The sequence below is a fragment of the Poecilia formosa genome, unplaced genomic scaffold (genome assembly GCF_000485575.1).
Source record: "Poecilia formosa unplaced genomic scaffold, Poecilia_formosa-5.1.2 Scaffold750, whole genome shotgun sequence".
In the NCBI taxonomy this organism is placed as follows: domain Eukaryota; kingdom Metazoa; phylum Chordata; class Actinopteri; order Cyprinodontiformes; family Poeciliidae; genus Poecilia; species Poecilia formosa.
The window spans coordinates 60,010-75,636 of NW_006800689.1; the positions used below are offsets into that span (position 1 = coordinate 60,010).

At 40.1% G+C, this 15,627-nt stretch overlaps 2 protein-coding genes across 5 annotated transcripts in view; one reads left to right on the forward strand and one right to left on the reverse strand.

Annotated features, from left to right (window-relative positions):
• Nucleotides 1–15,627, reverse strand: part of LOC103131372 (high affinity immunoglobulin gamma Fc receptor I-like) — a 77,625-nt gene that overhangs the window by 42,141 nt on the left and 19,857 nt on the right. The gene's annotated exons all lie outside the window — the stretch shown is intronic.
• LOC103131371 (CD276 antigen homolog) lies at nucleotides 3,388–7,328 on the forward strand. Its single transcript, XM_007542993.2, has 3 exons — nucleotides 3,388–3,699; nucleotides 6,011–6,370; nucleotides 6,444–7,328. The coding sequence occupies exons 1-3, from the start codon at nucleotides 3,633–3,635 to the stop codon at nucleotides 6,554–6,556; spliced, it is 540 nt and encodes a 179-aa protein (XP_007543055.1). The 5' UTR covers nucleotides 3,388–3,632; the 3' UTR covers nucleotides 6,557–7,328.

Sequence of the window (15,627 nt, forward strand, 5' to 3'; positions counted from 1 at the left end):
GATTTAAAATGTCCTGAAGGTTAATTATTTACATATTTCTTTATCTCAGATAATGATTGAACTATTATGACTGAATGTCTCACAGCTGTCAATATTTACTGTTTACTGCTGTTTTAGAAAGTCAATAGAAAGATAAGTTTACTTATAGTAATTACTCATAATGTAATAATGAAGGTTTGTTCAGCAGAAAAAGGTTAAAGTTTTCTGACCTTGTTCCGTCAGAGTCCACAGCAGTGATGTCAGCCCTGAAGAGAAGATTTATCAATTTAATTTATATAAAATCACCATCTGTCTGTCTGTCCTACTGTCAATCTATTAAAATATTTAAATCTTTCAGTTGTTTAATATTATCTATAATATTTCTTATTAGTATTTCTGATAGTATAACTACATTTGTTATGTCTCATTTCAAAGGATCAATATTAATTGATTATAGTGATAATTAACTGATGTTTGCTTCCTGTTGTTTTGTTGTAATTAATAAATGATATGAATTTGATTTCATCTGCTGAAAGCAGACACTAAAGTCAATTCAAAAATCTTTAATTTTCATGCAGTCATAACTCAGATCAAAATATCTTCAGTCTTCATGATGGTGATGCAGGAAGGAGCTCCAGTAGCAGTCAGTCCTGCAGTGAACCTGAAGAAGCCTCTGACTAAAGACTGTTGCTGAATAACAGTGTGATGCTAACATGCTAACAGCAGGCAGTGGAGATGATATTCCTCACTAACATCCTGCATTACTCCATCAGCTGTTAGCAGCTCTGCTAATCCAGCTCCTTTGCTTTTGCTGCTCCTGTTTAAATCTCTGTAGAGGATTCGATGCTTTGAACTTCCTCCTTCTCTCTCTGCATCCATGACGCCTCCTTTTCAACCCATCTGTGATTTGGGGTCAAAGTTCAGGAATTTTTTAAACTTTGAGATGCTAATCAGCTGCTCCCAGTTTTATAAACAATACCTTGTTGCCATGGTTACACATAGACACGACTGTTTGAGAATAACATGGAGAGAGGAAGAATCCTTCCAGCCTCATCCAGAACCAGAGAGAATAAATGTTAAACATTTAATGATCCGGAAAAAGAACCAACAGAACCAACATGATGATGAGCAACGCTTATTATTATTATTATTATTATTATTATTATTATTATTATTATTATTATTATTATTATGCTGTCGAAGGTTTCCAACCCTTTCTGATCATATTCAAAATGTTTCTGTAATAAATCTAACTTCTGCTGACAAGTTAAAGTTTTTCTGTCTCTAAATTGTTCAAACTATCTTCAACGGTCAAAACAGGATGTTTCTATTTAACACCCTCCACCCCCAACCGCCACCCGCACATCCTCACACAAAACACGAAATACAAAATATATCTTTAAATATGTGATTTAAAGATATATTTCTACTAACATCCTGTCCCATTAGAGCAGCGTTAATATTTATATTTATATTACTTTCCTGGCTGTTTCAGCTCCAGTTTTAAGCTGTATTTCCTGTTGAGTTCTGCATCACATCCTGTTAGTCCAACAGCTTCAGACGTTTTCATTTTTCCTCCATCAGTTGTGAAATGAAGCTGATTCATGATAACTAAGGATCAGCAGGTTCCTACTTACAGAGCAGACCGAGCAGAGATGGATCCTTCATGGTTCCCTCTGACAGCCAGAGATCATCTCATCTCTGGATGGCAGCTGCATCTGAAGCCCCGCCCTCTTCCTGTCAGCATCTCTCTTTTCATTGGTGAAGCTCAGGTTGGTTTTTCCTGGTTTTGTCTGAAACAATAATCTTCCATTTCTGAACTGCACAAAGATGAGAAAAAACAAAGATTTATTTCACTTTTTAAAGGTAGCTTGTGTTTCTTTCATCATTTCTTTCTGTCATTTTGTTTGATTTTTTGGTAATTGGTGAATTCTTCAGTAAAACTCCAGGATTAAATTGATGTAAAGATCAATAATCATAAAGCAAAAATAAACATGTTTCCTCTCTTCTTTATAAAATATTACATCCATACTAAAAGTGAATCAAAGAGGTTAAAATGCTGTAATAATAAAAAACTTTATAAATCTCATCTGTACCTTACAGTTTGCTGCCAGGTCCCGCCTCACTCAAAGCTCCTCCAGGATGTATTTAAATCAGTCAGCTGATCAATCTCGTTTCATGGTCACCATGGCAACCACAGAGAAAGCGTAAAGAATCACACTGCCCCCTGCGGGTTATAGCGCATCAGTACATCAGGCCCTGGAATAATTAGAAATCAACAGATTATTTATTCTCCAATAAATCAACCATCACCTGCAGCGCCCCCTGTAATGTATTTCCCACAATGCTTTGCGCCAGGATGAAAGAATCATGAACTCATAAAGATCTTGTTTTGTCTTGAGGAACCATCAGGTTCCAGCAGGAAGTGGATCAGAACAGCTGAGGCTCATGGGAAATGTAGTTATCTCTCAGTGGGAGGGTTGTTAGCTTGATTCCAGCTGCCTGCCCTGCTGGATGTCGATGTTCCTCTGGATGAAACTCTGAAGGAACCAAAATCCTCCAGAAGGAGCAGGAAGTCCTCTGTTCCACCTGCTGACGTCACTCAGTGACGTTTTCAAGTTCAGTCAGTTCAGATTTAGATTTATTTTATTTTATTCTCATTGATTTCAGGCTGAGAAGATCTTCAATATATAATGATACGTCATCACTTTGTTTATAGTAGATTATATTAAATAAGGTTCATTCAAAGTAAAGGTCCGACTCAAAGAGAGCAAACATGTTTGGCCACTGGGGGGAGCTGTTGATCCACAAAGAGGCTGAACGTCATCTGTCCTTTTATGGCTTTACAGTTAGAATAGAATAGAGGCTTTATTGCCCCCGAGGGGGTAAACCAGGTGAACCAGCAGTAACAGGACGAAGGAAGCAGATTCAATATGTATAAAAGCAGAGAGAAAATTCAGTGAAGACAGAGTTACAACCTAAGATAAAAACATTTTAATTTCCAACATAAATATGATAATCATTGATTTTGATCCTGATTCATTCAGTTTCTGATCTGTTTGTTTTGATCAGAAATCCTTCTGGCAGCAACTGGATCAATTATTAATCAATGAATCTTTAGCATGAAAACAATACATGATAACTTTACACTTTTCTTAATGTGTTTATTGTAATATATTCATCACAACCAACATCTTCACATATGGATCGGTTTCATTAAGGCTGCAGTTAGAATGGACTGATGTCTGAGAGAGAGAGAGAGAGAGAGAGAGAGAGAGAGTTCAGTATCAGGCTGAACCTTTGAACCTTTAGGGGAAATCATGGAGCTGATCACGTGGTTCAGTAGAAACGCCCCCTCCTGGGGGTGTTTCACTACCAACATATATATAACAGAGTCCGTTTCTCTCCTCCGTGTTCAGTCTCGCCCTGCCCTGTTGATTCTCCTCTCAGGTTATAAACGATGGAGAGAATCTCCCAGTCATTTGCTCTCAGCTCTGCTGGCAGCAGGTGGCTCCTCCTCACTGACCGGACAAACACCTGGGATCCTGACAGGTTTTACCTCTGACAGCTCTAGAGAGAACAGCAACAGTTTATCAGTATTTAGTTATTTTAGCGCCTGTTCTGTTCAAACCAACGGAGACGACTGAAGGAAAATGGAAAAGGAGAAAGTTTTCACTCTTCTAGTGGCTCTGACTTTAATCTGCCCCTCCGACTGCCAAGGTGAGCGGGACGTTTAACGGGTCTGTACCGGTTAGTCTCAGCGGTTCTCTGCGGGCATCCTGACCATGTGGCCGGTCAGAGGTCAGCTCCGCTCCGGCGCTTTTCTTTCCAACAATGTCCGGTAGAGGGGAAAAAAAAAAACACTATCAACGAGACACGTCAGGTTTTAACATAGTTTATGGAATCTCTCATTTGTAATGAGTTTCTGATTTTCTATAATAACTTTCAGGTTATTTGACAAGAGATCCGCTGATTTCGGTAAAGTGACCGGAGCGGAGACCCGCCGCTTCCGTCACTGTGGACGGCAGGAAACACAGAGCCTGTCAGGGTCCACAGCTACAAATTCACCTCAAATGATCAGTTAATAATAATAATCAATGATCGATGGGCTTCATGCTGTTCGGAACATAATGAAGCTGCAGCCCACAGCTGAACTAAATGGTGTTAAAATCTCAGCTGAGCTATGAGAACAGAAAACAGATGAAAACAACTGGAGGTCAGGAAACAGCTTCATCTGGGGCTTTTTAACTTAAAACTATTTAAGGCTTTAAAACGGTTTCAGATCGATGTGAGATGGAAACAGAAAGCAGTTGAGAAATAAAAAAATATTTAACAAAAGCTTGACTTCGGTATCTTCTGGGATCTTTTTAAGTAATAATGAATTATTTAATTGACTAATAACCAAACAAACGGGTAAAGTAGTTTGCATATAAACACAAAGATCTGAAAAATAATATTGATTAAAAAAGAGAAGAACCAGATATTCCATCATTTCTTCCCCTCTGGGGTCAGGAGCTGCTGCCTCCAGCTGTCAATGGGTCAGAGGTCACAGGTCACCAGTTCAAACAGTTCTAAACAACATTTTAACATACATGAAATAACTGAATGTGGGGGTTAAAAAGCTAAACCCACAAATTAAATGCTAAAAAAACAGGGAACATGTTTTATAAATAATTTCTGGGCTCAAATCTCACATGAAGAACTGAGGAAGTGAAGCTGAGTGAAGCATTAATTACAACAATAAAACATTAATATAAGAACAACACAAAGTGGATGATTTGCTACAAAATTAGTCATAAATACTTTTAGTCAGTTTTGTAGAACTGATGCTGAAACTGAACAGTTTTAAATTTAAAGTTTTCTTTTAAATATTTTAGATTTTCTTTGATTGGAGAACTTCCTGCGGACAGGTTCAGATTTCTTCTTATCTGCTGTATCGCCATGGCAACCTGAGGTGCAGCACCAACAGCCCCACCCCAGGGCAGAAATGGGGCAGAAGGACAGGAAAGTCCCTCTGGGTTATGATTCACTGGAAACACTGAGACAGACTTTCATTTTCAGAGCTGCAGGTTTTCTACTGTATTTATTCAGCTATTAGAGAACAACTGGTTGTTCTTTTAGTCCTTCAACTCAACAAAGTCACTCATGTAGTCCTGGTCTGAGTCCTGGTCCGTTTGCTGCTCGTCACCAATAAGGTTCAATAAAGGTCAAAACAAGCTTTGAAATATAAACTTCATGTCAGCAACAAGAAGCTGTTTAACAGGTCAGATCCAGTTTTACTGAGATCCAACATTCAGCTTCTCATCAGGTCAGTCCTGGAGTCAGAGACCAGATTTAATAAAACCTACAGATCATTAATCATTAATGATCAGATAATTAATCATTAATGATCAGATAGTTCATCATTAACCCAGCCTGCCTCTGGGAAACTGGACCTGAACCAGCAGGTTCTCCTGAACTGTTCATCAGTAACCAGAACCAGTTCCTGGTTCAGTTCAGTCAGGTAAAAAAGAATCGATTCATGTTCATAGTTCTCCTGAACAGTCTGCAGTTCTCAGCTTCAGTTAAAATAGTTTCTGTGAATTTATCATAATAATAAAGCTTAATATTAATATATGGGTCATTTTTTCTCCTCCTCTTTGTTTCCTTTCATAAAATCATTTCTAAAGGCTGAATTTCTAAAATATCTGCCGAGTGAAACTCGATTCGCTTCACAAACAGAAAACAGTCAAAGTTCTCTGAGACTAAAGCAACAGGAAGTTAAACTACCATAAATCATTCAGTCACTTCTGGCCACTGAAGCTCCATGTTTCATGTTCAGCTGAAAGTATTACTTCATAATTTTCTTAACATATTCAAATGGAAGAATCAAATTTATTCTCCTGTTTTCAATAATCAGCATCAGAAACTGAACTAAAGAGTTTAAATGAAGGGAAGAAGAAGAAAGGAGGCTGAGAATCACTGATTCTGGTTTCCACTCTATCCTCTCACTTATGAAGTCAGCTGACCTTTGACCTCTCTGGTTGTGCAGATCGGAGGAACGTGACAGCAGAACCGGGTCAGAACGTGGTTCTGCCTTGTAGAGCTGCTGGGAACAAACAGCTCATCGCTGTGGAGTGGAGCAGATCTGATCTGGAGTCAGATTATGTTCTCCGCTACAGAGACGAGCGTCTGGACGAGGAGAACCAGAACCCGTCCTTCAGAACCCGGGTGGCTCTGCTGGACGGAGCGGTGAAGGAGGGAAACGTGTCTCTGGTTCTGAAGAACCTGACGGCTGACGACTCCGGAGCGTATGAGTGTCGAGTCGCCCAGAGAGGAGCAGGAGAAGCTAACGCTAACATGAAACTCATCAGCACCGTCTACCTGGATGTAGCTCCGCCCCCTCCGCCAGGTGAGCGTCTGTCTCTGAGCAGCAGATGATGATCTGCAGTCGGATCGGACTAACACCTGGTTCTGTTCTGCAGGGAACCGAGACAAAAGCAGAAACTCTGGAGCCAGAAACCTTCACCTGGGGCTGATAGGAGTTATTTTAATCATTGTTCTGATTGCTGTCGCCTCGGTTCTGGTTCTCACCTGAAGGGAACCAAACAGCTGAGGAGTGAAAACCACCGGATTCCTCTCAGTTCGGCTTGAGTTGCTCCAATAATCTGAACAGAGGAAGTTTTCCTTCAAACAAACGAATCTTATTGATGACTTGAGTTTCTCGGTGCTGTTTCATCTTCCCTGGTTCCGTCAGTTTCTGTTCTGATCAACAGGTTTGTTTCTGTCAGAACAACCAGATGGGCTGAAGCTGCGTTAATTAAAACCTCAGAGCTGGTTGTGTTTCTGCAGAGACGCTGTAACGTTCAGACAGGAAACGCAGCAGAACTGAGTTTTATCCTCCTGACGTCTCAGAAACAAAATGAGTTCAGAGGAAAACTGGATCCTTTCCTCACCAGGTTTACCTCCCGTCTGCTTTCAGTTACTGTCACAACAAAGAATGAAGTATTAAACATGAGACACTTTACAGACAGCAGGTTCTGTGAGCAGCAGCATTTTATAGGAGTTTTAAAATGTTTAAAACTTTCTGAATTTTTCTTCTTGTTAATCCGTTAAAGATCCAGATTCCCTCTGAGTCAAAACGTAGCAGCTTTATTAGCAACACAACACATTAACAATCATCACTCACAGCAATAATCGCTGCTGGAACAACGTAAATGCTGCAGTGGAACATAAATATGGAACATGTTCTGGATAAATCGGATCTATTGTTGGTGATCTGGGTTGTTGCCGTTTTACCAGTTTTTCCTCTGACTGTCGGCTCAGAAACACATCAAAGCTCCAAACGTTAAAGATGATTTAAAAATGCTTTTATTTAAAATAAAATAATAATAAAAGGTTGTTTTAAAATAAAGCCTTCAAAACTTTATAACAGGACAAAATGCTTCACTGCCTCTGTCTGGACTTTGTTCAAGTTTTATGGTTGTTACTGTGAAATGTTTTCATTCTGTGAAATGAATAGTTTATTTCACCGTACAGTGAGATCATTTCAGATCTGAGTGTTTAACAGACACTGAGGCTGCAGACCAAATAAAACTGGATCATGTTTCACTGAATGTCTTCCTGAAGTTATTTTACAAAAGCTTTTCTCCTGTCTGGTTGTTTAATGTGAATAAATGTTGAATGTTTCCATTATTTTTGCTTCATCATTTCAGGTAGTTGGAATGTTTCACATAAATGAAGAAAAACTCTAAATGTTCCCAGGATGCAGTGAATGGATGTGATCCTTGTTCTGTTTAACTGAAAAAACTGGAAATGATTTCAGATGAAACTATCTGGAGACGTTTTAAATATCAGGTGTGACATGAAGGTTATTTCTGCAGCAGGTTTCATCATGGAGGCACTCAGGGTTTCAGCATCTTTGCAGTTTTCTGGAAGAACATATTTAACAGTAAATAATCAAACTTTTTATTCTTTAACTGTAATAAACACATGGCACCCACACATCTCATCAGGCCTTTTCTTTAAAGCCAGACTTCAGAGAGCCTGAGTCCCTCCAAACTGAAACCAGTTTCTGTTTACTGGAAACTAGCTGGAGTTTCAGCAGAAACTGGTTGTTTGGTGGAAAATCCCCATGAGTCAGATCTACATTCAGATCTACATTCAGATCTACAATCTGCTCTGCTTTCAAACTATCGGCTTGTTTGGATCAGACAGGAATGTTGGAGCGAAGATCCTTTATCAAATAATTAGCATTGCTGCTGTTTGAATACAGGTTTATAAATAAAACTCTAATGAGCTCTACCGCTGACCGACAGACCCGTCCTCTTCTTCTGTGATACGTTTCATGCAGCGTCGTCTGGATGAGTCTCGGTTTCATCCTGACTTCTCCTGTTTCTGGGAATCACCTCCATTGTTCCTGCTTCCTGTAAACCAGAGTCTGATTTACTGTTAGATTCCCCCTCAGCTCACAGCCAGACTGGCTACAAAGAGGCTTAAGAAAAAAGAGGTCACAGTGCTCAATACTCTGAAATAAAATGTTATTAAAAGTATGTTAAACTTAAATTTGGAAGTCAGGAACAGAAAACTGGTTTTATATGGTTTAGTTTTTACATCTGGGGCTGAAAAATCTGCGTCAGACGTGAGGAACCTGAACGCACCATGCAGAGGATCAGGATGGATGCAGGTGACCTCTGACCTGCTGGCAGTTTAAGGATTCTGGGCTTAGCGGCACCTCGCTGTCTAATTACTGGATCATTTCTCAGTTTGGTTCAGACACTTCTGGTTTTTAAGAGTTAAAACCCCAAACAGGAAAAACCAGAGAGAGAAAATGGATCCAATAAGCTGCAGCCAACAGGTTTGATCAGAGAGGAAGGAAGATAAAAACTGGCTGTGGTTCCCCTGTAGACGGCCTCACAGCTGGAGCCTCTTCACTAAATGATTAATGATTATTGATCCAGGGTTAATGGCAGATCGGCCTCCTGCTGTGATCAACCAGCCAAAGCTGCTGTGGTTGATCTGGTTGTTTGGTGAAGGAATCAAACTGTTTTCCACCACAAACATTAACATTAAAACTTGAATTTTTGGATGAAGTCATCTCAGAGAATATTTCTGATGTTTTATAAATGAAGAAAATGTTCTTTTTAAAACCTGAAAACTAAAACTTTCCACTGACCCGGCCCTCACCACCGGCCCCGTTTCTTTTTCATGAATCAAGCAGACTAACAATGAATCATCTGCAAACAGCAGGGAGGTCAACCTGGGCCTTCACTGCTGCTGCAGCTGGTGAAGAGGATAAAGAGGAAGAGTGAGAACAGGAGCGTAAAGTCCCTCCAGTTCCAGAGAAAACAGCTCTTCCCTTTTACCGTAACCCGGCTGACGCAGAGTAGATGTTTAACCTGAACGGAAACCCCCAGTGAGTCAGAACCTCACTGTCTTTAGTCTATAAAGAAAAGATTATTTTGTTTCTAAAACTGTTTGAATGTTTCTGATGGAAAATAAAACTAGAATAAAGTCTCAATTTTACATCTCAGTCCAGAAATATAAAACTGTAAAACATTTTACACTGAAAACCACTTCACTGAATTCATGACTCAGCTCTGCCCCCTGCTGGTGGTACCTGGTACAGAATCCTCTGATCACTGTGACTGAACTGGTTCTGGTTGAAAAGCTCCCAGTTCACCTTCAGATGAGCTTAAATCTAACAAATTAAAATCATGAAGCAGAAGGAGGTTTATTCTCTTTGTTCTCTTTGTTCTCTTTGTTCTCAGACAAGGTGGTCTGCAGCACTGGGGTTCCACAAGGAACAGTCCTTGCCCCCTTCCTCTTCACTCTCTACACTGCTGACTTCCGGTACAGCTCTGCCAGCTGTCACCTGCAGAAGTTCTTGGCTGACTCTGCTATCGTCGGTCTCATCAAGGATGGTGATGATGGGGAGAACAGAACCGACTCAGAGCTCTGTGGAATGGTGCCAGAGGATCTGTCTGCAGATCAACACAGCAAAAACAAAAGAACTCGTGGTGGACTTCCCCAGGTCCAAACACTCTGTTCTGTACCAGTGAACATTCAGGGAACGGACATTGACATCGTGAGGTCCTACAGGTACCTGGGTGTTCACCTTAACAACAAGCTGGACTGGACTGACCACACAGCTGCCCTCTACAAGAAAGGACTGAGCAGACTACATCTCCTGAGGAGACTCAGGTCCTTCGGTGTGCGGGGGGCTCTTCTCATCAGCCATCTTCTACGGAGTGGTCTGTTGGGGCAGCAGCATCTCCACTGCTGACAGGAAGAGACTGAACAGGATCCTCAGTAAATCCAGCTCTGTCCTGGGGTGTCCTGTTGACCCAGTGGAGGTGGTGGCAGAGAGGAGAATGAGGACTAAGCTCCAGCGCATGCAGGCATACCCGTCCCACCCCATGCACCTCTCTCTGACAGCACTGAGCAGCTCCTTCAGTGCGTGAAGGAAAGATACTGCAGGTCTTTCCTTCCAGCCGCCGTCAGACTGTCCAACACCCGCTGCTCTCAGTAGTTCACTACTCTTTGCTATAGGCGATAAACCTGGAATTTATTTATTTATATTTCAAACAATACTGTTTCAGTACTTTCTATATTCACCTGATTTTACTGTGTTTATATATATTGTTATAGATTTTTATATTGGTTCTGCTCTGTCCCTTATACTGCTGTAACAATGTAAATTTCCCCACTTGTGGGATTAATAAAGGAATATCTGATCTTATCTTTGTTCTCTGCTTCATGTTGCGTCTTTCCTTTACCAAACCGGGTCACTGTGACCCGGTTTGGTCCTGAAGGTCCGGACAGCATCTCAGCCAGCATGAGGTCTGAACTTTGACTAGGCCGTTGATGCACATTTATTGACTGCAGTTGGGTTCATTGACCTGCTGCTACTTGAATTTGAGGTTTTATGGATGAATGTTGCAGTAATGGACACCATGAGCCTCCAGATGTAAATGTTTTATGAAATGATCCAGCAGCAGCGCCGAGCGTCAGACAGAAGGACTTTAACGGACAGATTTATGGTATTTAATAACAATAAATCCCTTTTCCCTTCTGTAAGGTAAAGCTCAGACCATCCAGTCTGCATGTCTCCAGTCTGAGGCAGCGCAATGCTGCCGCCTAGTGACGGGAATCAGTAACTGACCTGTAAACAGAAATACTTCTGAAATTAGAATATCTGAAAAAGAGCATTTTTTATTTCTTTCTCATCTCAGAAAATGAAACTATTACATAGAATCACTTCTTTAGTCTAGACACATAAACAGACCCAGAGATCCAACGTGAAAGAAAAAACAAACTCAAACAAAAGATGAACTGTAGATGATAAATTAATATATTGAATCAATCCTCTGTCTCCAGATAATAAACCTTGATTCTCTGACCAGAAACAGCATCTGGGACTCGGAGCTCAGACATCATGTCTGTCTGATAAAATGACTGAATGACCCAACAGGTCAGCAGTTTTCCTCCAGACAGTGATTAGTCTCATCCCTTCATCCTTTTCATGCAGTCACCTCATCATAAACAGGATGATTAGATCACCTTTTATCTATTTAGTTTCTGGAATCAGCAGATTCACCAACCTGAGACGTTTTCTGCTGACTTTTGAAAAGTTTCTGTAACTTCCTCCTCTGTGATTTTATTTCCCCTCCAGATTCCTGAGCGTTTCCCGCCATGAAACCTGAGAGCCAAACAATCAGAAACCAGCTGAGTTTCTGTAAGACGACCTGCTGCTTCTCTCAACATGACAGAAAAGTTTCTGTTTTTTCCTCCTTCTTTCCTGAATCTGTTCAGTCATCAGATCTGTTGACCTGGAGGAGAAGAAAACTCTACCAGCCACACAAACCCGTCTGAACCAACGAGATTCTCCGCCTCCAGCTCAGCTGTTTCTGCTGTCCTTTATGATGAAGGTTTACTGACTCACACAGTAAACCAGTAAACTGGTAAACCAGTGAACCAGTAGCCCTCACCATCCCAGTAAAACAGAGTTTACAGTAAAACATTTCCTGCTGGTTTAAATGACCAGTCAAGGTTCAGACCTACATATGATCAGTGATCATTTAAATCGGATCTCTAGCAGCAATGTGCCAGCAGGGGGCGACAAAGACCTGCTGAATATCAACAGATTTCTGCGAAGCTGCAGCTGGAATCATTTCTAAAACCTCTGGGAAATATCTGAGATTTTAAACATAATAAATGTGTATTTACTTAGAATAGATCATATTCTAAGTAAATCATGTTAAAGTCAGAAAATATTCCTGCACCAGAAAGTTTTGTATTTTATGTCAAAATGTCAAAATAAAAGTTCAGTTTTATTTAATTCATATTTTCTTTAAATATTTATCTTGAAGTTCAGTGAAGTTTTCATTAAACATATTCATGTTAATCTAGTTTTTATTTTACTCAGACATGCAGCAAACACAAAAATAAAATAATTTCTAAACCAATTCAGAATAAAAAATCTGAATTTATTTAACCTGCTAAACACAGAGAACTGAATCTGACTGTTTACAGATTTTATTGAAGATCATTTTATCATCCTCATGATTATTCGTGGATTTATGAATAAAAACTGTTTTTCTGAGCAACACAGAAAAAACACAACACTCAGATCTATTAAACTCAGCTGTCAGTCATTCCTGATGTACAATGAAGCCACACAGTCATTGACCCGGCTGTAACACACACCTCCATGCTGCGCAGTCATTCACCTGGCTGCAGGAAGTCAGAGCTCTGTTTGTCCTTCAGGGTTTGCTCTCTTTACCGTCAGGACATCAGAACTTCCTCCTCTCCACCCAGAGCCTCATTCAGCCTCACCTTGAGTCAGACCTGGTGATGATGTTTTATTGGGCTGTTTGTTTTGTTTTGCTTCCAGCTGACCTCAGACCTGAATTACAGGAACAGGAAGTAGATTATTCCTGCAGCGGTAGGTGATTTTCTCCTCATCCTATTGAGGTCGTTGTTCTGGTAAAACCTGACTGGTTTCTGCATCAGGACTCACAGACTGACGTCTCTCAGGGCCTCACATGGCTCTGCTTCAACAAGGTCGTTAGCAGAACTTGAGTCCAGACTGAGGAGGAAACTCAGCAGTTTGATTCAGGTCTAAAGCCACGGATCCAAACCTACAATCACCCAGCAGATCTTCATGCTACATTCTGATTTTTTATTTATATGACTGCAGTCAGACTTTTGAGTGAAGGTTTCCAGCCACACTGCTCCGCTTACGGCAGTAAAGATGGCCGCCGTTGGGTCTTAACATTGTTTAAACCAACAGCCTGGTCAGTAGGTCATCATCAGATGCAGGAAGCTGATAAAAATCCCATGTGGAGAAACATTTCTGTCCTCCAAACCAACAACCAATCAATACATCAATCAATCAAATCAATACATTTGATCATCAGCAGCTGATAATCTACCTGAATGGTTCTCTTTGTTTTCTACTTCCTGCTTTTCATGTTTTGTTTTATCTCTTACTGGTCCCTTACTGGTCTCTGACAGCCATCTAACTGGAAACTGAGCAGGAAGTTGATTATTGTTGATTAGCAGCTTAAAGATTTACTGAAGAATGATCTATCTATCTATCTATCTATCTATCTATCTATCTATCTATCTATCTCCTCCGTCTACGAAGGAACTGAAGTGAAGAAAAGCAGAAACCACAGGTGACATTTTGTGGATGGAAAATCATAAATAAAAAGTTTCAGTTTTATTTGTGGCAGATTTATATTTTATTTTCTGTGAAATAAACATTTGTGAAAACTGAAATTAATCCAGGAGGCAGAGAGAGCTTTATAGTCAAACTGTTTAAAATTAATTACCAAAGATTTCCTCCTCCTGGGACCAACAAACAGACTTTATGTACAGTTTTCATGTTTTATTCATGTTAGCCGGTATCCGAAAAATGAATCAATATTCATGTTTTTATTTGACTCTCTTTGAAAGTTAACACCGATAATCCCGTGTTGTTCTTCTGCCTCAGTGTTTCTCTGGTCCTCAGGCCTCCTGTCCTCCATGTTTTAGGTGTTCCCCTTCTGTATCTCTGGGTGATTATCAGGTTTCTGCAGCTCCTGATGGTCATTTGGATCAGCTGTTCTGGATTAGAGGCTCATCTAGAACATGAGATGAGGACTGGTACTGAGAAGTGCTGCTTTAAGAAAATCTGAAGGAAAGTCAGAAATGATACAAAATTCACTGATGGGACTAAAATAATGAGCTCAGTTTCTGATTCAGATAAACTGTAAATAAAGTATTATCAATCCTACTGCTGGTGTTTTATTCTGATAGAAAATCTCAATAACTTTAATTCTGTAGTTTTTTTTAATAGATGCAGCAAATCTTAGAAATTAGCAACATAAAACTACAGGAGATCCTCAGGGATGTTCACTCGGTCCTTTGATGTTTTTATTCTCAGTTTATGAGGAGAAGAGATGGAGATGATAGACACCATGGATGAAAGAACCAGCTGCTCCTGTCTGTTAATATAAAAACTATTTAAAAAGTCATAAAACCTCCCTGGAGTGTGAGAACCGTTACTGAAACACATCAGATGCAGAAAATGTTTCAGTTTTAAGGTTTTGGTTTCATGAGCCCTGATTGGCTGATGGTTTCATCCTGTCACTGATTGGACCTGATGCCGTTGTGTCACGACCCGACAGGTTCAGAGGTCACCTTGGTGTTGGTGTGGGAACATCTGGGTCAAAGAGGCTCCTGGGAACATCCGGGTCAAAAAGGCTCCTGGGAACATCCGGGTCAAAGAGGCTCCTGGGAACATCCGGGTCAAAGAGGCTCCTGGGAACATCCGGGTCAAAGAGGCTCCTGGGAACATCTGGGTCAAAGAGGCTCCTGGGAACATCCGGGTCAAAGAGGCTCCTGGGAACATCTGGGTCAAAGAGGCTCCTGGGAACATCTGGGTCAAAGAGGCTCCTGGGAACGTCTGGGTCAAAGAGGCCGCCCACAGCTGCTGTTATTATTATTATGAGGAAAACTCCTTCAGTAAAACCAGTAAAACAGGCTAATTGTTCTGATGATGCTTCCTGGTTTTGTGTCTGTTTGGGGAAAACCAGTTGGTTTCTGGGTAATATCTGTATTATAACTTTATTTTATTAAGTAAGAAAAAGTAAAATAAAGCTGTGTGTTAGTAACTTATCAATAACTCATAATTCAAGTGTGTTTAAATAATAAAAGAATTGATTAAAGTTCTGGGGATTTTGAACCAGAGGAAAGTCAGATGATAAAATATTATCCAGCTAAACTGTTTTCATTAAATTAGAAAGAAAAAAATATTCACTGGAAAAAATGTGTCTAAGAATAAAAACCAAGACAAAATGAAATACTGGGATAAAAAAAATAAGTTCTGGAGACAACTGAGGACCCCTAGTGTTTATAACAGGTAAATACATGGAAACGTAATTCATGAAATTCACAAGATAAAGCAGAATATGAGCCGTTTATTTAGACTTTAATGTATTTAAATGTTTCTAAATAATCACATTCGAATAAGGTTTTAAAAGGTCGTATTTTTAATATAAATCTTATAAAACTGTATTTTTACTGTTTTATTATGAAATATGAAGGGTATATGTTACCCTGCAACCTAGGATGGCTGAGGGTAATGTGTTAGATGATCTTCCCTCAACGTGTGATGCTGTG